The 24,619-nt window shown below is 39.6% G+C and overlaps 2 protein-coding genes across 3 annotated transcripts; one reads left to right on the top strand and one right to left on the bottom strand.

The window, feature by feature from the left end:
* The first annotated feature begins 737 nt into the window (after nt 1–737).
* On the top strand, nt 738–18,545 carry gys1 (glycogen synthase 1 (muscle)). The gene is made up of 16 exons (XM_053239292.1): nt 738–889; nt 7,283–7,401; nt 9,378–9,559; nt 10,368–10,559; nt 10,655–10,840; nt 10,967–11,111; nt 12,989–13,106; nt 13,214–13,334; nt 13,488–13,594; nt 14,455–14,514; nt 14,620–14,812; nt 14,898–15,024; nt 15,680–15,775; nt 15,917–16,080; nt 17,012–17,092; nt 17,486–18,545. The coding sequence occupies exons 2-16, from the start codon at nt 7,284–7,286 to the stop codon at nt 17,696–17,698; spliced, it is 2,103 nt and encodes a 700-aa protein (XP_053095267.1). The 5' UTR covers nt 738–889; nt 7,283; the 3' UTR covers nt 17,699–18,545.
* Nucleotides 18,371–24,155, bottom strand: aspdh (aspartate dehydrogenase domain containing). Of its 2 annotated transcripts, none has more exons than XM_026917007.3 (8): nt 24,008–24,155; nt 23,177–23,233; nt 21,533–21,677; nt 21,317–21,401; nt 21,082–21,231; nt 20,501–20,724; nt 19,072–19,211; nt 18,371–18,985 (listed from the first exon to the last, which is right to left on the bottom strand). In XM_026917007.3, exons 2-8 carry the CDS (start codon nt 23,229–23,231, stop codon nt 18,948–18,950), a joined length of 837 nt encoding a protein of 278 aa, XP_026772808.2. In that variant the 5' UTR covers nt 23,232–23,233; nt 24,008–24,155; the 3' UTR covers nt 18,371–18,947. The 2 variants fall into 2 exon arrangements, with proteins under 2 accessions (XP_026772808.2, XP_053095268.1); XM_053239293.1 differs by having other exon boundaries at nt 23,993–24,071.
* Nucleotides 24,156–24,619: the final 464 nt, after the last annotated feature.

Here is a 24,619-nt window from a genome sequence, read left to right as displayed (position 1 = left end):
ACACACACACACACACACACACACACACACACACACACACACACACACATATATATATATATATATATATATATATATATATATCTATATATATAAAGAAAACTATAATAAAAATAAATTGATTAATCAAGGTATAAGTCTTAAGGCACTCATCTTTTTCAGTTGTTTTAAGGATTGAAAGAAAATGTTCAAGTCACTTTTAAATGCCACTAAACCTGGAGCAACTTTTACACATCTACATTTACCCATAAATGTAAAATTTACCCATAATCAAAATATTATTACACAAAAATTCAACCACTTTATTTTGCATAACAACATAATTGGAAAGCACATGTTAACCGCCTTAATACTGTCCAGTACTGACTAGTGTTCTTACAAAGAGATCTGGTATAAACCAGATGACATTTGAGTGAAATGTGAGTGAATGAATGAGTCTTTCCCAGTGCTGCCAGGTCCACAGGCTGCTATTTATATGTTACTGAGTGACAGTCATGCACCTGATGAACTCTAAAAGACGTGTAAATGGTTTAGATGGAGGATTATGTGTAGGTCTGGTGCTGAGCCAGGGTGTGTGTGTGGAGAAAAGCTGTTACTAAAGATGAATGAATGAATGAATGAATGAAAGAATACTGAGCTGTTTGGGGGGGAACCCTGATTTATTCTCCCTTTTATTCTCCCAAAAATCGACCAAATGTAGAATTCGGATTTTACTCCAGCACTCAATATTTCTTCTCGTTTGAGACAGTTCACACTGTGGCTCCGCCCCCTTATGTGGCTCCTCCCCTTGACGTAGCCCCGCCTCCCAAGTGGTCCAGTCGGTGATTGATTGGCGCAGATGCGTGCGCTGCTGTGTTACTGCGCGAGGACAGGACGCCGTCGCTGCAGGGTAAGCAGCTGCTCTTGCATTGTGTTTGTTATTCTCATTGCTCATTTAGCGTATGATAACGCTCGTGCAGGGAAACAACAGAAATATGCAGGTCGTTCGGCATGAACCGGACGTGTGTTGATGTGGTGAGCTCGTGCTGCGTGTCAAAGCCACTTTTCTAACGGCTCTCTCTCTCTCTCTCTCTCTCTCTCTCTCTCTCTCTGGTGGTGAGAAGATCCAGATCCTTGTTTGGTCAGCTCGATATGAAGCGACATGATTTAACGCACCGTTTTATTATTTATCTTTATCTATATTTCTGCGCGCGCACTTATACTAACTTGTGCTTATTATCCTGGATTTCCTCCCGATTAAGAGCGAATCTTCAAACGCTGTTCCTTGCTCGTATATCGGAAGCGAGCCTGCTAACAGCTACTTAATCAGTATCAGGCTAAACCAAGCCTACATCACGGTGAATGTCAAAGTCACGCTTTAGATTTTTAATTTAATTTAATTTTATTTATTTTTTTGCTCTGTTATCTGTTGCTATGACCTATAGAAGTTGCCACGCCCCCTGACATTCACGACCGACTTATATATCCTTCCTGTCACAACCATGCAGAAAGAAAATGAAGCCTAAAATAGGAATAAAAGGCATTATCATTTAAGTTTAAGCGCTCGCGCGGTGCATTAGGCAGAGATACAATGAAAATGCGCTCGCGCTGCTGTTGTTGCGGCCGCAGTGACGTCACAGCGCTGAACAGTTCCGCGTGGCGGGGAGGCACGTACACCACACCGTGTCCTGCACGCGCGTACGCGCGCGAGTATGTGTGTAAGGTTATTATGTATTCTCCTTAAAAGGAAAAAGGCCCCTTGCTTGTATTAAACATCCATTTACTACCTGAGTTCCTCACGTACAAGCTACCATTCATAGTCCTGCCAGTGAGTTTAAGAGTGAAGTGGCTCACATCAGGTCTTTTTCGCCGCCTATATGTTTTACTGAGAGCACAACAATCCATGTTTTATGTTCCAGGTTTCCTACAAGCACAGTAAAGTTAACATCATCTCAGCTGTGATGCTCACTCCACCATTTTACAGTGATCTTTGTACTGTGGTGTGTTGCTTGGTCTGTATTTTTGGTTAACGTTTGATGTTATATTTGAGTTTGGCCAGAGGTCAGGGGTGGCCAGTGCCACCCTCATGTGACACATGGCCACCCCAGTAAGACATTTCTGGAAAATTCAAGTTCACTTCAGCAATGTCTAACAGCGAGGATTGTCGAGTGTAAAGTCACACAGGAGTAAGTTTTGCTAGTAAACACGGAAGGGAATATTTCAAGGCCCCGCTCACCACGACAAACGAACATCTGTGCAAATATTGTTCAAACTTTTTGTAGCTCATTGATGTTGGATTTGATCCATGGTGGCTTAGTGGTTAGCATGTTTGCTTCGCATCTCCAGGGTTGTGGGTTTAAATCCCGTCTGCATCCTGTGTGCGCAGAGTTTGCATGGTTTCCCTGTGCTTCAGGGGTTTTCTTCGGGTACTCCGGTTTTCTCCCCAGTTCAAAGACATCGTTGTAGGCTGATTGGCATTGGCGTTTCCAAATTGTACGGAGTGTGTGTGTGTGTGTGTGCGCTTGTGCCCTGCGATGGACTGGCACCCCGTCCTGGGTGTCCCCTGGGACCCCGTCCTGGGTGTCCCCTGGGACCCCGTCCTGGGTGTCCCCTGGGACCCCGTCCTGGGTGTCCCCCATCAGCTATAATTAGCTAATGATATTGAATTCATAATTCTAGCATACCTCATAAGATGTAGCCTAACGTTAGTTACGTTAGCTATGACCTTTTTTTGGTAGCTTGTCATTTTCTTGTCATGGATACAGATTGGTATTTCGCACCATCCTAGATTGCCATTCCAAGAAACTCATTGTGTCTAACCTGGCCACCCCGTTATAAAAGGTCTGAATACACTCATGTATGTGAGTTATAGCTGTCATTAGGGTGAGCGCACACCTGCAGCTGCTTTATCAAACGACAAAATGGCATCTGCATGCTCAGGTAGTTATCTGACAATTTATCAGAGGTTCATGATCAGGGAGGAAAAAAGGCCAGATGCAGAATATTAGCAGCTTTTGGTGTTTCTAAAATGACTACTGTTAATTACTAGTATTCTTTAATTTACCCACGAGAGATTATCTTATATGCCATAATATGCCATGTGATCATACTGATAACAGATCAGAATTCATGTGTTTTTAATATTATACACTTCCACATACATGTGTGTGTATCTCTGTTAGATTCTCTTCTCCATCCACATGTCTCTCAGCATAGACGTCCCAGTAAGGGCTTTAAAAATATCTAAAGCTATTCATCTGACCTTCTAACCCTTATCATGAGCAGATGACAAGCTGCCTGAAGACCTCTAGAGCATGTAACCTTTTGCGATGAAGGCTTGTGCTGCTGGTTCGTGGGTCATTCGATGAACAGGGCACCTTTTCATTTCTGAAAAATTTCACATAGCTTTTCTGATCAGTCTTTGGCAAGCTTCTGGAAAAGTTCACCTTGATGTGATAGAAAATCAATTGCGCAGTCTCGTCCTGTATACATTCTTTATCCGGTAAACAGTGCTTAGGTTGAATGTACTTTGCTCCCTGTATACACTGGGACTGTAAATGTTTTTGTGGTTTTTGTAAGGATTATGCTAACAGCATTTATACAGTAATGTAGAGCTGATACCTTATGCTTGCCCAACTTAGTAAAACATCGTCGATCAGAAAAAAATAGTCGTTCAGAAATGAGACGAATGTACTTGTCCTTGAATTGGTATTCTCTGGGTAGAGAAGTGATGTAACTTCCTTTGAGTCGTGTTACTTGAGGCATGACTTCTTCTTTTTCTTGTACACTTTTAATGACACAACTCTCTTTTGTTTTATCGTTAACGTAATGATGGATGTGATGCTATTGATTTGGTTAGTGCAGATGTTCTGGTTGGTTCAGATCAGACCTCTGTTCACACCAGTGGCACATATGAGTCATTTATAAACATTCATCTGAACCATAAGGGCAGAAAATCAGATCTGAGCACAAAAAAATTGAGCAACGACGCTTGTAACGTGAATGTAGTGTAAAGACGAAAGAGAGGCGTGTGTCCTGCAGGGGAAGGAGGAATGAATGTGTTGTAAATCTTTAGGGATTCATCATGACATTTCTCGCTTTCTGTCTGTCATCTTGCATTGCTCAAACCTTTTCACACTAGTTGGCTATGCCTGGGAAGTTGATAAATAATATTATTGAGAATGAGTGTGTGTGGGTGTGTGAGTGTAACGTCTAATGTAATATGTAAGACTCGAGGTGAGTGTTGCCTTGGCATGCTTTTGACTTCCACTTCCTTCTGCGCACTTTCTCAATCTCCCTTCACACCTTCGTCCTCTTTCTGTCTGCCTGTAACTCTTTACACGAAACAAATAACGATCATTTTAATGCAGCAGATTTTTCTGAATGTAACACCTGACTCATATATGTTAGAGCTGCGCAATATATTATTTATTAATGCATTCAGTGATGCTTTTCTGCTCACCACGTTTGTAAAGAGTGGTTATTTGTGTTACTGTCAGCCTGAAGCATTCCGGCCATTCTCCTCTGACTTCTCTCATCAACAAGGTGCTTCCACCCGCAGAACTGACCCTCACTGGTTGTGTTTTTGTCCTCCATACCGTAGAAGTACCAGAAATTACTGCACAAACTGTCAGAATTATGTCATCAGCCCTTCTAATCCTGATTATGAACAGAAACCAGAATGTAATACATGACTCTTATATTTAAGCCTACACAATATATTTTTTTTTATTAACTGTTCTCAATATACCACCCATTGTGATACCAGCATCACAGAAGCCTGCAATATACAAATGAGCATTTTATCATGCCACGTTATATGTTCGTGACCATGTCATGTAAGTTTTCTGGGGTTGTTTTAATGAGTAATCCAGGAAAAAACACTCTTGTGAAGGCTCTGTGCTGACTGATCATCAGCTAAAAATAGAGCAAGAGATTGCTTGTGAAATGGACGTTGAGATAAAATCTGCAAGAAAAATGTAAAGCAGCTATAATGTTTTTTTGAAACGGTACTTTTTAAGTAATGTTGCAGGTGTTACACGCACAGTGCACACTGCCATGCGATTAATAAAACAGCACGGAGCGCACTCCTTTTGGTTCAGCCATGGAGGGGTTGTGATGAGTGTGTAGGGAGGTGTCTGTATCCTAAATGTTGAAACAGAGAGCAGCAGCTATAAATGTGTTCTTGATAATAAAGAATGGGTTGTCTTTAGAAAGAAGCATTAATAAAATCAGTATTCACCTCTAGGCTGCTCTGCTGTATGTAAAGTGAATTCTATTTGCTTATTTATTCACTCATGTAATTATAAAGTATTTAAAAAATTGGTGTAAATGTATGTTCTGTCTCAGTTTTTCGATCCTATTTATGCATACATCTGTTCACTCTAATGCTCATACTAGCTTTACTAGAGGGTGTCCCAAAAGTCTCTATACACTGGGGAAATGAACACTATTAAGCAAAATTTTTTTTCCAGATAGCCTTTAAGAATGCCTTTGACAAAAGAAAAACATACTGCAATCAGTCTCATGATTGGATCGGAAAGCTGTCGCAAGGTTGCGATGGACTTTAACAGGAAATGTGACAAGCACTAGAATGGACTTTAACAGGAAATGTGACACTGTTGCCAAAATTGTTAACAAATTCAAAAAGACTGGAAGTGTTGCGGACCAACCGAGAAGTGGGCTTCCACGAACATCCACTGATGAAGGCACAACCAGCGTGGTGCTGGCGTACATAGTCCCTTATGTATAGAGACTTTTGGGACACCTTGTAGTTTGTAAAGGTCCGGATTGCAAACGACAAGAACTGATATGACTGAATGGCGATAACAGTTATTTTTTAATGCTTAACAATTAATGCCTATAAATAAGACCATTCGAAGTCCTTATGTGTTATTTTGCACTGGTATTTCAATACCACTTTTGACTAGTGTCACAGACTCTGAAGAGATGAGACACATGCTATAAAAGTAATGATGGTTCATATTCGCTGAACTTTGGCCATTTTTATTCATATGTTTATCAACTCTACTAAAGTGCTTTTTAAAGTAGTTGTTTTGTTCGGCTGAAATACTTTGCTGGGTCTGCATCCAGACTACAGTCCACCAGTTATTAACCCGGCAATAGCAGATACCCTAATTTAATTAAGCCTGCTTTATAGATAGGAATTCATACTTAATCGTTGTGTTTTCTAATTTGCCATTTTATTAGAAGATCCAGAATCTGGCTGAGATGGTTTTTGAATGGGGTGCAGACTCTGCCCCTGTTCACACATGGCATTAACACGCATCCTGGGTGATCAGATTGTGAACGGCGCTAAGTACAGGTGTGAACGGGGTCAAATACGTCTCGAAGACTTCTCGTGATACGATCACTCAAACCACATTGGGAAGTCGTCTGGCACACATATGGCCACATCACATTTGTAGTTTGAACACAAAAGCGTCTCGATGCGTCCCAGACAGCAACGAAGGACCGACTATTTGACTAGCTGTAAAATACGCAGTCATTGCGATCTTGTTTGGAAATCATGCTGAACTGATAACTCTCCTCTATCCATTGATAATAACTCTCTGCTGCACTTCTTGTGCGCTCCAATAGCATTCTGCGGGGTCTTGTGGCCAACACAGCAGAAATGAAAACAGCTGCTTTTCATAGATTCTTTCATCTCATCTACCGTGCATTTATATTTCTTCTTAACCGACCATGTGAGCGAAGCATTTCAAACAGACTGTACATGTACATAAATTAGGATTCACTCAACATTTCTGCATAATTACAAATGCCATGGAAGGCTGTAGTAATAAACGTGAAGCCCGTACCCTTCCTCCAGCGGAAGTGATGTATGAAATCAGATCATAATCAGATCAAAGTGGTCACTGGTGATGCATTCATAATGCCAGGTGTGAACGCAGTACACACTTCCTGCCTCACTCTGCGGGAGTCTGTGGGACTCTTACAAACTTATAACATTGATGCATTTGACTTGTGAACTTCACATTCCAGAGAAATAATCCCTGGTAAACAGCTGTAAGGACTTTTTAAAATTTGCTGTGCTGTCCTTCCTTTGCTGATTATGTCAGGATCTGTAGCTTATTTGTATGCGCACACCACACACAAGCCACATTCCCTTACCCTGGGCCCCAAACCCCACTTCAGACAACTCTGTGTAGAGTCATTCTGGTTCAATTTCGTTCAACTCTACTATATTTTTTTTATGAGAACCTTTATGTGTTAGACGTGAGGTTCTAGTCCTGTGAGTGTGTCCTTGTAACCAAGTGATACTTTTCCTGTGTTCATGCAGCATGCCACTGGCACGCAGTATCTCAGTGACCTCCCTGTCGGGTCTGGAGGAATGGGACGAGGAGTTCGATTTGGAGGATGCAGTTCTGTTTGAAATCGCATGGGAGGTGGCTAATAAAGGTATGCTACTTTACACCTACAGTATAGAAAGCGTGTGTTTTTAAGGCTGTGTGCTCAGGAACATGTTTCACTTCATAACCTTAATAAATATAAAGTTAAAATATTATTTACAACAATATTTCCGTGTGCAAGCAGTGACAGGTTTATGATTTGTCTCCTGATAGCAGAGATCTTGTGACACTCGTTTGCTTTTTTATTTAAACTCTGAACTAATCCTATCAGGACTGTTCCAGCATTCCAGGAGCCCCTGAATAAAATAAGCTATTGGGACTCAGTAGATACACATAGTCACTAGCAGGTTTAAACTTTTTTACATGTACTTTGATTGACCTTGATGTATTTTTATGTTTCTTTCTTCTCAGAAACCCCACAGCTCTACATACGTCACCATTTAATACAAATAAAACTGTACTAGACAGGTTCCAGGACAGTATGTCTTTTATTTCTGTCACACAAATGTCAGCAAGTTGAGCAAGTCCAAAGGACAGGACACCCCCCCCTTTCATTACGAATGAAGTGTGGACTGGATGCAAGCTGTAAGACTGTTACACTGCTCAACTGTACAGTTATATCAGAAAGATATGAGATATCTATTCTTATACCACAGCACTGTTGAATTCTCTAATCTGATTGGTCAGAAGGGTTTGATTAATTTTCTATAACAGCAGCTCTGACAGTAGTGCCAGCTACACTGCAAATCACTGAGCGGTACTAGCCAATCATGGGTGTCTGTGAGTCATGGATGTGGAAGAGGGCAGATAGAACTTTCCACCAAGTGGTAGAGGCAGAGTGGCAGAGATTCTCGTTAGCACGATATCTGAAAAACGAGTGGTTGGAGGTTTATCGGGTTTATATGGAATTATCACTGTGACCAGCAGATGATTAGATTTGATTAGATTTTGGAATCAATCCGAACAGGATCAAGGTCACAGCAATGTCAGATCTCTGAAATAGTTATTCCACAATTGCTTCCTTGCTGTTTTTGTCATACAGAGATGTTAGATTTACATTTATATTCAGGAACTCAAAGCCCATTTTGTGCTATCTACGATTTTTGCCATTGCTCCGTCCGTGTGTTCGTCCATCTGTTCTTCTGTGTGTCTGTCCGAGATTTTCATTAGCGCGACATCTCAAGAGCGAGCGGTTGAATGTTTGTAGGATTTATGTGGATGAACTGATTAGATTCTGGAATTGACCCAAACAAGGTCAAGGTCACAGCAAGGTCAAGTGTCTGAAATAATTTTTCTTCAATAGCTTCCTTCCTGTTTGAAGTATATTTTATGGCTATTTGAGGTATACAAATTAGTAATAAGAAGAACTATCATTGATGCCACTGACATCGAGTTCTACTTGTTTCTTATTAACTTTGAAACAAAAGTGATAACAGGAACTAACTTGTGTGAAAATGTTCATTAATAAATTAAAAATGGTAATCAGTGGTAAATTGCTGTGTGATGAGATGAGATGAATAAAACACTACAGTATGAGCTGTTCCAGGAAAATAATAAACTCCAAAGTGGTAACAGTAACTCAGCTTCGCACCACATCTTCACTGATTATTTATCTCACCATGTCCAAAGTGTTTTCCTATACTAATAATAAAAGATATGTAAAGATTCATTAACAGTTTTTTTTAAACATAATTACACATTTCTTATTAATTAAATTCCTAATTTACCTAAAGAATCTCAAGTACTGACTGACACTATTAAAGTGATATAAACGCTTGAATTTCTCACTGATATGGAATGCTCGGATGTGAATTCATGCCTGAGGTATGAGTCTGAGTTTATTACAAGTGCTATAAAACTGAATAAACAGCTAAAAGACGAAGGTGACATGATATTCAGCATGACCACAGCCTCGTGCTTCACCCTCAGCTTGTATAAACTGAGACTCACTGACGCTCTCTCCCTTCATCAGTCCTAAGAGGTTGTGCCACTTACTGTGAAGTATGTGTGCTTGTCCTTTGGCAGTTGGAGGCATCTACACAGTGATCCAGACGAAGGCACGTTTGACCTGTGAGGAATGGGGTGAAAACTACTTCTTGGTGGGGCCCTATACAGAGTCTAATGTCAGGACCCAGGTTGAATTGATTGAGCCCCCAAACGCAGCACTGAGGAGGACCATCGACAAGATGAACAGCAGTGGCTGCAAGGTACACACACACACACCACACACTTTCTTTTTTTATTTTTCATTTTATATTCATATAGGTGTCATATCTCTATATACACACACACACACACACACAATACTACTCTTACACCAACCTCATTCTGAAATCCTAAACCCTCATTCTGAGAAGTGTTTGTGTGTGTGTGTGTGTGTGTGTCCAAGTCCACCTCCCTGGTATGCATGCGTAAAGGTTACAGGCTATATCAATGTCTCCCACCATGACTACAGTCTATTTCAGACCTTTGGCTAAATGTGTGTGTGTGTGTGTGTGTGTGTGTATGAGAGAGAGAGACAGATAGTAAGAGTAGCCTTGTTTGTTGTTCATGAAGCTTAACAACTGATCCAAGGAAAAATGTAACAGAGTTTTACTTCCTGAAAAAGGTTTTTTTTTCTTGTTTTAAGAGGCTCTAGATGCAAATGTCACCTTTAAATGAACTCCAGGTCTAAAATGAGCTCTCTTCTACTAATGAACTAATGATATAATGACAATGGTCCAGTTACTTTCACTTCCCTAAAATGAAGGGACTTGTATACAGAGGTGACTCCAATATTGTAGCCCTGTCCAGAAGTAAATATTTTAGAATGAATAGAATTAACATGCAGAATCAGTTGATCTTAATTTATTTAGCCACTCTGCTGGAGTACAGTGCCAAAACGTTTGTGTTTGTGTCTGCACATATGTATACATACTCCCTAACCTTTATCTGGAAAATATAGTATGCGAGAGATTACTGTGTTGTATAGTTTCAGATAACGTGTGTGTGTGTGTGTGTGTGTGTGGTGTGTAGGTGTATTTTGGCCGTTGGCTGATTGAAGGCTCTCCGTATGTGATCCTGCTGGATGTTGGTTTCACCGCCTGGTCTCTGGACCGCTGGAAGAGTGAATTATGGGAAAACTGTTCCATCGGCGTGCCCTGGTTCGACCGCGAGGCCAACGACGCTGTCCTGTTCGGCTTCCTCACCGCCTGGTTGCTCGGAGAGGTGTGTGTACAGTATGCGTGTGTTGTAGTTTGTTATATGAGTTTGTCCATCATTGGTACATATCTGTGTTCTGAGTGTGTGTGTGTGTGTTTCAGTATGCAGCGCAGTGTGAAGATCCTCCACACATCCTGGCTCATTTTCATGAGTGGCTGGCTGGACTGGGGCTGGTACTATGCCGACAGAGGCACTTGCCTGTAGCGACCATTTTCACCACACACGCCACGCTGCTCGGCCGATACCTGTGTGCCGGGAACGTCGACTTCTACAACAACCTGGCAGAGGTGTGTGTGTGTGTGTGTGGAAGAACAATTTAAAAAAAAAAAAGAAGCATGATTTTAGAAATAATACAAACAGTGAATATATGTGAACCTCTCTCTCTCTCTCTCTCTCTCTCTTTCTTTGTGTAGTTTAATGTTGATAAGGAAGCAGGGGATAGACAGATCTATCACCGCTACTGTTTAGAGCGGGCCGCAGCACGCTGTGCTCACGTCTTCACCACTGTGTCTAAGATCACAGCCATCGAGGCTGAACACTTGCTCAAAAGGAAACCAGGTGAACCTCCTCCAGCCCGACTCCCATAAACGTCTAGAAATGTACAGTGTGTGTCTAATGTGCTTATGGTCAATTACAGTATGTTACAGAGATTTTTTAAACCTAATCTCTATACATTATATCTGTAATGTGTGTGTGTGTGTGTGATTACTACAGACAAGAATTTCATTATCATCTAGGGGCAGATCATCTGATAAAATGTATAAAATAATGGTCTAAATAAGATGAGATATGAAAGTCTTAGCAAAGCTAAGAACACTGGTGCAAAAGAGTAAAAAAAAAATCATCTATTCAGACCTACACATGAGCACAAACTAACCTGTCCATCTCACGACAGCAAGAATTAGAAGTTCTATTATAAGATCTATTTAGTCATCCATCTTCAGTAAGAGCTTTAACCTGGGCAGGGTGGTGGTGAATCTGGAGTTTATCTCGGGAAGACTGGAAGCAAGGGAGGATGGGATACTAGTCTATTGCAGTGCACTATACACATAGACACACACTTTCACACCTAAGGGCAAGTTAGTGCAGGCAGTTCACCTACTGGCATGTTTTTGGGAGGTGGGAGGAAACCGGAAAACCCGGAAGAAACCCACATGGACACAGGGAGAACATGCAAAACTCCATACAGCCATCTGAAATCAGGATCGAACTAGGCATCCTGAAGCTGTGAGGCTACTTGCTGCACCACTGAACTTAATTTACAGGTACATGCTACTGTCTGAAGATTTTATGAAAGGTCTAGAAATTAGCATGAAAGTTTGACATCTGCCGAGGACCTCTGTTATAAGACGCTTTAGAGTAAATGTTTTTTCCTCTTTTTCTCAGCACAGGAAATCTTTTTTCCAAATTCTTGTCTGTGGTAATCACACATCATTACGTGACAGATGTGGTAGAGATTATGCTGAAAAATGACTGGAGGGCTGCACAACATATCTGCTGAAGATCTGCCACATCTGTTTAGGTCCAGCACTGTAGCGATGTTTCTCAATGAGTGTAAAAAAATGTGTGTTTGTTTCTGAATCTGCTTAGTGCTCCAAATATTCATATCTGTGTTCTGATTTAAACCCAAAGTGGGTATGGCCTATTTTTTTTAATTAAATATTTTAAGAATTGTCAGCACTGTCAGCATTTTTATAAATAAGCACTGTTCATGCTTCACATCTGAGCGTTCGTGCCCACATCTAAGTGAAAACTTCCTGCCTCTGATTGTTTTGTTGTGTTCGGCGGGATACTAATCCGGGAACATTTCTGGCAAGTCTTCTTAAAAAAAAAAAAAAATTTATGGATAATGTGCCTCATATCTCAGTTTAAGCAGATTAAGTGTATTAGATTATAAGATGTCCACAAGGTGGTGTGGCAGAAGTGCTCTAACACTCAAGTGGGAAATCGGAAATCAGCATTATGTCATTTTTCAACCCTGTGCTTTTGAGCTACAAATGGGAAAAACATAAAGCCTCCGTGTTCGTCTCGTGATAGCAACAATCTAGTTAGCTAATGTAAATGATGTGAGTGATATTGTATGTGATCATCATCACTGATATATATTCATCACCTCAAAAACTCTATAATCAGTGTTATAGATTTAACAAGTGAGTATGTCTGTATGCTGATTAATCTAAAGCAAATACTAGTACATACAGTGTAACTCATTAAAATGTAAAGAGGTTCTGCTTTGTTAACTGTTGATGGTGTGAGCAGCCATGGTGATATGATGTCGTGTTTTTAACGCCAGCTATTTATAGGTGTTCTTTTTATCATTTCTACAGGTCCCAGGCATAAAAAAACTGGATTAAGTCTATTCATTTTATTTATTTATTTATTTCCAAAATTAGCATGTATTTTCTGACTTATCCTCACTCTTCTTACTCTCTTAGATATTGTGACTCCTAATGGTCTGAATGTGAAAAAGTTCTCAGCCATGCATGAGTTTCAGAATCTCCACGCTCAGAGCAAAGCTCGCATTCAAGAGTTCATCAGAGGCCATTTCTATGGGTTAGAGCATCACGCATAGACACACACACACACACACCACACACAAAACACACTCATAAAACACAAAGGTGCATGTCCCCTATTGAAATTGTGTTGTTTCCATGCAGGCATTTAGATTTTAATCTGGATAAAACCGTGTTTCTGTTCATTGCTGGACGCTACGAGTTTTCAAATAAAGGAGCTGACATTTTCCTCGAAGCACTTGCCAGACTCAACTATTTACTGAGGGTTTGTGAATGAAATATCTCTTCTGTAATGCTGATTCTGTAATGCAGTAAATGGAATGAATAAAAAATGAAGCATGCAACACTTTTTGAAAGCTGTTCTGCTCTTGTGTGTGTGTGTGTGTGTGTGTGTGTGTACGTGTGTGTGTCCCCTCAGGTGAACCACAGTCAGGTTACGGTGATAGCGTTCTTCATCATGCCTGCTCGCACCAACAACTTCAACGTGGAGACGCTGAAGGGTCAAGCCGTACGGAAACAGCTCTGGTAACCATGATGCACTGTGAGAACTGCTAATCTGTTAACAGACCTAGCACACTGTACAAGTCTAATTAGCGCAATGCTAGACCTGTGTGCTAATAGCTAAAATGATAGTCAGGATTATTTAGCACAGTTTTTAAGCCCCAATAGAAACAAAATAAAATAATATTTATTGCACTTTAGCGTCCTTTTAAATAAAGAGAAAGCAGTGGACATTGTAAACCTAAATTCTTTCTAATGTATGAACTTTAGATCAAAATAAGACACTTTTTAATTAGTCACTTTCATTATTAACGGATGGTTCATGAGGCTTAATAGAGCTGTACTATTCTTCATTAAATAGGAATTAGGATTTTTTTTTTTCTTTTGGCTTAGAATTGAGATCATGCTTCTCACTCATGCTGCTTTGACTAATTTTGTAAGGAACAATATGTATATTTTATTAAATTCGTATATTCCTGTGGCTACATTCATATGGAAAAAGTAGCCACAGGAATATATGAATTTAATAAAATATTAATTCATTTTGAATTATTGATTTTCTGCACAAGCTTGAGCAACATACTGCAATTTTGAACAAAAATATCTCTTATTTACTATAAAACTTTAATCATATTAGTCACAATGTGTCCTCCCAAAGTCAAAATGAAACCTGAGATCTTAAATAATTATTCATGGAGACGTTTCAATGCAAATTCTACAGAAACATTATCTAACCTTGCGAATATCACGGTTTAGTTATCTGAGGAAGCTTAAAGTCGCAAAATCCTCACTCGCACAGAAATAAACATGGGTCCTGAAAACTACACCCATGTTGCCATAGTGACCGTTGGCGTCTGTACTGACGTGTGTTTTGTTTTAATCAGGGATACAGCTCAGACTGTGAAAGAACGCTTCGGGAAGAAACTCTACGAATCGCTGCTAGTGTGAGTGTCCTTCCTTTAAAGCTGCTTCTCAGTGCGTTTTTAATGTTTATTTTATTGTTATTTTTTTATCAAAGACTATAATGCAAAATTCTCTCTCCCTGTCAGCGGGCAGCTCCCAGAGGTGTCGAAGATGTTGGACAAAGAGGATTTCACCATGATGAAGAGGGCCATCTTTGCTACACAGCGCCAGTGTCTTCCTCCCATCTGCACCCACAACATGCTGGAGGACAGCACGGACCCCATCCTCACCGCCATCCGCCGCATCGGCCTCTTCAACAGCGCTCAGGATCGCGTCAAGGTACACGCACGTGTACAAATGCATGCTTATACACACGCAATCAGGTACATGGTAGACTTACTGAGCACACACTTTTCTGTTTCAGGTCATCTTCCATCCAGAGTTTCTGTCCTCCACCTCCCCGCTGCTGCCCATGGACTACGAGGAGTTTGTTAGAGGCTGCCATCTTGGAGTCTTTCCTTCCTACTACGAACCCTGGGGCTACACACCAGGTCGGTTATGAAAACAAAGACACACACTAACATATCTTAATTTTATTACTTCAGGTCAGTGCACATGTAGTCGTAGGAAAATTCACTTTACTTGCTATTTCACTCATATAAAAGCCATTAGGCCCCATGTGATCCATAGTAAATTAATTTTAGAGCCATGGTTCTCAAAGTGGGTTCTGTAAAGCATATCCAGATGTCCATTTTTGTTACAGTGGCATAAATCCACTAAACACCCACCATTATTATTGTATTTATTACATTTATTATTGACTTCTTATAGTAATCTGTTTGACTGGTTATGTGAATTGAATGGTTTTAATCCAAATCTCAGTAATTCAAAAACAATAGCTTATAAATAATGTCAACTTGAATCTAATGTATTTTGTAGGTGGAACGTTCAGGAATAAAAAGCACTGTGGCTGCAATAAATACACAAAATATTATTGGATATATAGTCTGTGTTGAGGTGGTCTGTGGAAATTATTTACAGTTAAAGACATCCCTGTCTGTAAAACTTTGTGAAGTCCTTGTTTAGAGGAAATGAAATGCTTTGTGAAAACTATTTAAGTGACACACACAGTGTGAGAGTCTGATCTCTCTTTCTTCGTGTCTCTGTTTCTTTCTGTCCCCCTCTCTCTCTCTCTCTCTCTCTCAGCGGAGTGCACTGTGATGGGCATTCCCTCCGTCTCCACTAATCTCTCTGGGTTTGGCTGTTTCATGGAGGAGCACATAGCTGACCCGTCTTCTTATGGTGAGATGCAGAACAAATACGAAGGATCTCAGGATGGATGTGTGCACATTTAGTGTGTGATGGTGTGACTTGTTCTGTGGTAGGTGGTTAATTCTGGAATACTCCTATCTGTCTGTCTGTGTGTCTGTCTGTCTGTCACAGGGATTTATATTCTGGACCGGCGGTTTCGCAGCGTGGACGAATCATGCAACCAGCTGACCTCCTTCCTGTTCCAGTTCTGCCAGCAGAGCCGCAGACAGCGCATCATCCAGAGGAACCGCACAGAACGCCTCAGTGACCTGCTGGACTGGAGATATCTGGGCCGGGTCAGTCATACACACGCACACACACATGAACACAAAATGCCTCAGTGACCTGCTGGACTGGAGATATCTGGGCCGGGTCAGTCATACACACGCACACACACATGAACACAAAATGCCTCAGTGACCTGCTGGACTGGAGATATCTGGGCCGGGTCAGTCACTCTCACACAGACAAGGCACAGACAGATGTGGCACAGACAGATGTGACAAACAGACAAACATGACTCACACTAACACACACACTCGCTTTACTCGCTTTTAAGTAACCAAACAAAAGTACACACAAAAAATGATTTATTTATTAAATTATGTACAGTACTGTGCAAAAGTCTTAGGCACATGCAAAGAAATGCTGTAGAGCAAAGATGCCTTCAAAAATAATGAAACTAAATGTTTCTACATTAAAAAATTACTATAAAGAGCAGTAAACTGTAATAAATGAAACAAAGTCAATATTTGGTGTGACGATCCTTCGCTTTAAAAAAAACAAACAGTAGTCTCAGGTACAATGTGTGCAGTTTTATAAAGAAAATTAGCCGTAAGTGTTACTGAGCATCTTGCACAGTTCTTCTCGAGACTTTGACTGTCACACTTGCTTCTTATTTCTGCAGCAAAACCCAGCAGCCTTCATTATGTTTTTTGTCTGAAAAGTGTCTCTTATGTAACCTGCTGCTTTCTTTATAAACATTTTTCTGTAACATTTAAATTTGTGCTGGAAAACTAATGTTTTGAAATCTAAAATGTTTTTGTACTGAATCAATAATGTAGAAGTCATAAAATAAAAAAATCTGTAACAAAAGTTTGTACTAAAAAAAATAGGGTGTCTAAGACTTTTGCGCAGTACTGTATTTCAAAACTCATTTCAGTGAATGCTTATGAACATGCACACTGTTTTTCTTTCTTTCTTTCTTTCTTTCTTTCTGTGTCTCAGTATTACGTGGCTGCTCGCCATATGGCTCTGGCCAAAGCCTTCCCTGAGAGTTATGTGTACGAGCCCCACGATCCAACCTCGGTAAGCATCCAGAGTTATTTTACAAGTTTTTTTTAATGATTTTAATTAATATATTGGGGACTTTAAAGGTGCAGTTTGTTTAAAAGTGTTTCTAGATCTGGTTTTTGCAAGACAGACAAGCAAATATAAAGGGTTTTTTTTATTTCTGGCATCCCGTTTAATTTTTTTTCAGCCCATGAAATGAACTCTTTTACTCTTTTGCTCTTTTCCTTAATAGGAAACTTAAAACATAACTCATCTGGGTACAGGAGAGCGCTTATTGTTAATGTTTTCATTGTGATTACATTTTGCTCCAAAAATCACAAATGGCCCCTTTAAACATTTCCTTATAAAGCATTGTGTGATACAGTTAAATATAGAAGCATGTGGTTCTTTTGTGCTATTCTTCTGCAGACTACGGGTTTCCGTTACCCCCGTCCTGCCTCGGTGCCACCCTCGCCTGCTCACTCGCTCCATTCGTCCCCACACCACAGCGAGGCTGAAGACGAGGACGAGACATATGACGAAGATCTGGAGGCTGAGAAAGACCGCCTGAACATCCGGCAACCTTACAGTCTGCCAAACAAGAATAAAAGCCTGCCAGTTGACCTACCTGAGAAAAACTAACACTACACACACTCACATGTGCACTCACACACACACACACACACACACACACACACTGTTGACCTGTTCATTGCCTGTTGGTTATTTCTGGGGTTTGAAAAGTAAACTGTATTTATTTCAGGAAACTATACTGTTCACATGAGGAGCTACTGTATTTTATTTCAAAAATAGGTGAATTGATGTCTTCCGCACTTACTAGTAGACTCAGATTGCTCAAGATATGTTCAGATCTTTTTATTCGAGACTAGGGGATGCCGCTTCAGTGAGAAGTTGAATAGAAATGGTAGCCAGTTGCTGTGTGAGTAACATCAGTCTCTTCTGTCCTATAGTATTATACCTCTAAAGAGCCAGTGAAGCTGAAAATACTCTTTTTACCAAAAAACAGTGGGATTGTAATACAAGGCAAGGCATTTTACCACAAACCAGCATCAGAGAAAAACGGAGCTAGGACAATCTTCAGTATCACTGGATCCGTCTGATCTTTTTTATTCCATTATTGTTCTCGAGCCTTGTCCCAGTTTTATGGTAGTCAAGGCACAGCAGAGGTAGAAAACTGTTCTCTGTTTTTGACAATAGTTTCATATAAACTTCAGATAATATAAACTCAGATGATATAAGCGTTGCCTTGGTGTGAGAATAAATCTGTATTTCTCTGACTTATTGTCCGTGGACTCTGTTTTCATAATGACTCCTCAGAAACAAAAAATATGGAACATAACTCAAAATGAATGTGATAGAAACTTGAATGTAAGGTTGTAGCTTATGTACTGTAATGAACACGAACACACCATTTTGAAATTCTGTGTCAGCTGTAGAATAGAAATTAAAGTATATATATCTATCATTACTACCAACTGTCTTTATTTTAATATTTTGTCATTTTCTTACATACGTGTGTGTGTGTGTGTGTGTGTGTGTGTGTGTGTGCACGCGTGTGCATGTTTATATATCTTGGTGGTCCCCACAAGGATAAGAATATCTATCTGTCTTGATTTGTGGTCATATTTGGCTGTTTCCCAACAAAAAAAACTGCAGCTTTTATTTTAAAAATCTTTTATTTTTAAATATTCATTTTAATATTTATTTTATTTAAAAAAAAAAAGAGATTTAATATTTAATTTTTAAAGTTTTAAAATTTTAATTTTAATATTGATTTTATGTTAAAAAAGTCAAAAGGTTTCCTTTTGGTTACTGATGTTAAAGGTTTTGTGTGTGTGTGTGTGCTATTCTGCAGCAGTCCTCTTCCTTTTCAGCACAGATAGATTCTTCCTCCATGACCTTTGCAAACTGAAAGACAATACATTTGATCTTAATCTCTCTCACATGCACACAGGCTTTGTAACATTAATAGTGTGTTGTGTTCATATTCGTACCCAGCAAGCTGCTCCAGAATGAACTGTAGGTGGCGCTGCCTGTTACTGCTCCCAGCTTGGCTGGGTTTCGCCTCACTGTTTTCACAGAGAAGCCATCCGACCCTGTCACCTCCACCTCCACAAGGTGATAATCAGCGAGACTGAGTCACGGCACACAGGAAGAGACGTTAGAGAGACGAGAACACAAATAACAGATTTGTGGTAGAGGATCTGGGTAAAATAGACTACATTACTTGTTAGCAACTTTAACTTGTAGCTCCAGGACAAATGTATAGAAGTAAACATCAGACACTATCTTGGGTGCTTGATTAGATAAATGAATGAATGATTACATTAAGGGTTTAATGAAATTTTAATTACTCCTGTAAGATCTTTAGATGGTAATGCATCAGTCTTTTAACATTTAATCTGTGTGCTGGAATTAGAGTGTGTGTGTGTGTGTGTGTGTGTGTGTGTGTGTGTGTCATCATCACAAGGCTCATGATCGCATATATGAAACACTTTATATACTAATGCTCCAACTGTGTTTCTACATAAACTGAAAACAACTAATTCTCACAAAATTCTTAACTTTTAAGAAAGGTACCCGACTGCTAGAGGCTCCACCAACCAGCCATCACCCCCTTACTCAGACTCAGAATTAAAATAAACCTGCTGAATTACTACCTACATTTTGTTGTATTTTTCTTTTAAGAACATACAAAAATGTTCCAATAGATATTTAAACAAATGTGCACATTTGCATATAACAAAAATTAATTTTTTCAACAAAAGTGTTTCAGTTTTTTATTTTACTAAAACACCCAATGGTGGGACTTTTGTAAAACAAGTTAATAAACTATCAGCATGTACTAAATAAAATTATGGTTTAGGAAATAAGCCTTCCAGCAATATAAACACCTTTTTAATGAAAGTGGACCGAGGAAAATGGCCAGATTTGGCCTGTTCAAGTTGACAGGAAGACTATGGAAACACAAATAACCACTCTCTACCACCGTGGTGAGCAGAAAGGCATCTCAGAAATCACAACATATCGAACCTTGAGGCAGATGGGCTACAACAGCAGAAGATGGACACTGCGTTCCTCTCCTGTCAGCCAGGAACAGGAATCTGAGGTTACAGTGGGTACAGATTCAACTGAAACTGGACAGCTGAAGATTGGATTAAGACCAGGCAATTTCCAATGTCCAGGTGTTCCTAATAAAGTGGCCACTGAGTGTAGTTCAGTATAAAAATAAAGTATTTATATTAATAGCTGGCGGTTGCTTTTTACATACTGGATATGATGCAACGTATCCAAAAGTTTGAAAATGACAATTGGAAGTAAAATCATGTTTGCCTGTGGTGCCTGGCCCATGTGGAAAAAATACAAGATTATAGACAGTGTGTAAACTTGTAGCTGTAAGTACAGCACTGTTGAGTGACTCACGCTGTATCTGACACAATCTCTCCAGTGACTCCACAGAAGCCCAGGGTCGATGCGGCGATGGCAGCGGCCGCCATGGTGTTCACATTGTTAGGGGCGATGGGGCAGAGTTCAGCTACTGAGCCATGAAAAATCACACGCTTCCCTTCTCCTTCTGACCAATCAGAGAGCAGGTTTCCAGCCAGCCGGAAACAGGAGGGGTGTTTTGACATGCGAATGGAGAGGGCCTGTAGTGGAGTCAAACAAACGCTGACACTGACAGGCAAACTCAGCAAATTTCACTCCAGTCTTAATGCCTTAGGTGGGTGGTTCTATAAAAGTAAAGCCTTTAAAATAAAGTTTTCAGTACTGCAATTAATCTTAATATGAGATTGCAGTTTGCAGTTGATTAAAGGTTCAGTGTACTAAATTATCACTGTTAAATTTCACTGTAAAAAAAAAAATCACTGTTATTTATTATGAATCACAGAAAGATTTTGAATATTATAAATTGCTAAAGAGCTCTAGATCAAAATGTAGAAAAGTTCAGGTAGGGAATACTTGCTTATGTAGTAACATTATATTAAGTAAAACAGTCTCCTCACCTTTAATACTCCACTGTCGTTCAGTCTCTGGATGTCCTGCCCGCCCCATAATGCACCACTGGGCACATAGAGTGTGTGTCCATGCTGCTTTGCTGCGAGTCGGAGTTCCTCATTTAGCTGAGAATCTGAGAGAGCTGAGGGACTGCCCACCTGTGAATAAGAAAAATTTCCGTTTAACTGTACATCTCTCTAATTTAGTCATCATACCAAGAATAAAATAACACGACGACATTACCAGGAAGTGTGCGTGTGATAAGAATCGGCCTCCAAAATCTTTCACTATCTGTGGATGACAGACCTCCACTATCAGGTCAGCATTTCTGGAAAACACAAGCACTAATGTCAGATACAAATAAGAAATATTGTCCTATTCTCAGAAGTAAGATGCAGTCTAGAAGCAAGGCAGAATATCTTTATTCATGAATCGAGGAATGTGTTTGTGCATGCATACTTGTGTGTAAAGTCCGAGAGCTCTGTCAGTATGAGGTCATTAGGGACTGAGCCACTGAGTTTGTCTGCATTTCTATTCCAAACAAAAGCCAAACTGAGTCCAACTTCAAGACCTTCCTTCTGTATACGATCCACCAGGAACTGACCTGTACAACACACAGCGAAGCTACAGTTTTAAATTCCAGATTAAAATATATATTCAAACCTATCCTTAGTTCTTGGGTCTTTGTTTGGAGGTTTCGTTCCCTGTGTCTGTGCGGGTTTCCTTCAGGTTCTCTGGTTTCCTCCCACCATCCTGGTAGGTGGATTGGTGACATTAAATTGCCTTTAGGTCTCAGTGAAAGTGTGTGGATGAAGCCCTGAGATGGATTGGCATCCTATCTGGGGTGTATAGGCTTCAGATCCACCACGACACTGACGTGGTTACTGAAGATGAATGAATGAATGAGTGATTCTTAGTAATTTGTAGTGATTATAAACTTCTAAACTTTCTAAACTGTATAAATAAAGCTAATAACTGCAAATATAGAATCTTGCATTAAAATTTTAAGGCTGTTGCACTTAAGATTTTAATGTAATATAAATATATATATATACATTGAAATATGACGTCACCTTGGAAATTTTGTAATAGTAATTTACAGTTGAAGCAAAGTTTTCAGACCGACATATCATCATGTTCCAACTTTAGAACAAATGAAATGACAAGAGTGGTGAAAATGCAGGCTAATATTAGCTAGTTAGGTAAAAGGGAGGCCAGATGGATTGGAATTTAAAATAATGAGGTTAAAACACGAGTAATGTCTGACTATGGCAGTACACAAATAGCTGGCCGAGAACTTACAGTGGACCAGAGATTTAAACTAGATTGCTAATATCAGAGGCAGAGATCATACAGCAAATAGTATGTGCTAGCAAGATAATGCAAGCTAAGGGACAAAGTTTTACACCAAAATATTGCTTCAAAATATAAAAAGATATCTGAATATCTTAAACTCACAGAATTGTCAGATACATCCTCATCAGCTGATAAGGATGTGTCATTTTTTTTTGAGCCAGTGGTTCCCAAATTTTTTCAGTCGAGCCCCCACTTTATTAATTAAAAAAAAAAAAACAGTTTAGGCCTCAGCCTATCTAAATACTTTTTTAAAAAATGCTGCATATTTATTAATAATAATATTTAACAAAATAACTACTTAATTTATATTCCCTGAGCACCGGCATGGTGTTTCTTCAACTTCTAACTAAGTCACAGTGTTTGTTGAGTCTTGTGTGTAATCATTATTATTACATTTCATTCCCTCCACATTTTGTTCCATCTTTTGTTCCCCTCTTTTTTTTTTTTAAATCTAGCTTTCCCCCACTATAGTGCACTTTATTTCTCACGCCCTTTATTCTTCCATTTCATCTCCCTGCACCGCCTCTGCAGTACTCACACATTGGGAACCACAGAGCTAAACAATCCTTCAAACGTAATTTTTATTTTTACTGCCCTTTTACAAATATAAGCCATGAGTAATGAGCTCTGGGGGTCATATCCTGTATGTTGAACCAGATGTTTCTGCAATGATGAAGGTGTTGTTTTTAGGAGTGTGAGTATCTGCTACAGTTTCGGTTTTAGTGTGTATTTTTTTGAAAGACTCACCTAAATGTCCATACCCCACAATTCCGACTCTTACTGGTGATGATCTGTCAGTCATGTCTGCACAGACACAAAAGGATAATGGCATAATGGCATAATGCATATGTTTTTGGTGTAGATGATATCTATTATGGCTCACAGTGTAGTTTTGTACACTGCTCTTGTCTCGTTGCACTGTGTTCAGTACTCCTGTCTGTGTCTTATATACATTATAGGAGTACAATGAAATGAAGTTCACATCTCCTGTTGTTAGAGAGAATATGCATATGCTGTAATAGATATAAGTGGATATTGCACATAATAGGAGGAAATATGCAATATACACTCATATGCGCATTATAAAGGCAGCATAGGTTATTAATACAAATATTGTTGTGACACTACAAATATTGTAATAGCCAAAACCTGATATTCTGATCAAACTATTTTACTGTGACCAAGCCAACTTTCTGCAAGCCTTTGCTGCTAGTTTATATGCAATATCTCAGACTTTACAGAGGGCTTTAAGTCAATTTGTGCTTTATGTTAACGTCCAAGATCTGTGAGGTGTCAGGAAACACTGCCCACATAAACAGCATGGAATACAGCACATCAGATGCATTATAGATGTATGCCATTTAAATATGAATGAGATGACAATAAAGTTGACATGCATTGCAATTATTCATAACAGCCAGGCGGTCACTTTCTCCTCCTCCTCCTCCTCCTCCTCCTTGCCATAACTCCTCCTATGTTTCTCATTTCCTCATATCAGTGTCTCTCTAAGGCCTCACACTCACCTATACCCAAATAATCTCTCCCAGTATTTCACAACTTTACCTGCCATTTCCTCACCTTTTCTCTACTTGTCTCGCTTTATCCGTTCTCCTCCGAAGCTCTTCCTGTGTCTGATCAGCACAATGAAGTGTTTAAACCAGGAGGACTATGGGAGGTTGAAGTTCAATGTAGCGCATATATGTTAATGATTGACTCGTACACCAGAACAAAGAGACCCAATTTCAGTGATTTTCCTGCTCCATCTGCTATTCCCCAAAAATATCATGCTGGATTGACAGATGATCCCACAAAATCCTGTAGCCAGTGTATTACAGGATCATAAATCCATGGTGACTCACCACACACACACACACACACACACAAACTTCTATGTGCATGCAAGCACACCGCACACTTCGTCTTTTCTTTTTTTAGTTCCCCCATCCTCAGTTCTTCACTTTCATAATATACACTGAAGGCACACTGGAAAACAGCTGTATTCTGTATTCAGTTATCTGTAACTGACCTCAGTACAATCCATAGGAAAAGTGACAAGAATCAGTTTATTGTAAAACACAATGAGGGCAAAAGTTTGTACCCCCATGTTCTTTGAAAGAAAAAATGAAAATCACTATTTTACAGTTTATCTACAAAAAAAAAACCCCTTGAAGTCTGAAATGTTAAAAATGA

The sequence above is a fragment of the Pangasianodon hypophthalmus genome, chromosome 13 (assembly GCF_027358585.1).
Source record: "Pangasianodon hypophthalmus isolate fPanHyp1 chromosome 13, fPanHyp1.pri, whole genome shotgun sequence".
NCBI lineage: Eukaryota > Metazoa > Chordata > Actinopteri > Siluriformes > Pangasiidae > Pangasianodon > Pangasianodon hypophthalmus.
The sequence above is the reverse complement of the archived record's forward strand: the minus strand, read 5'-3'. Positions and strand labels throughout refer to the sequence as shown.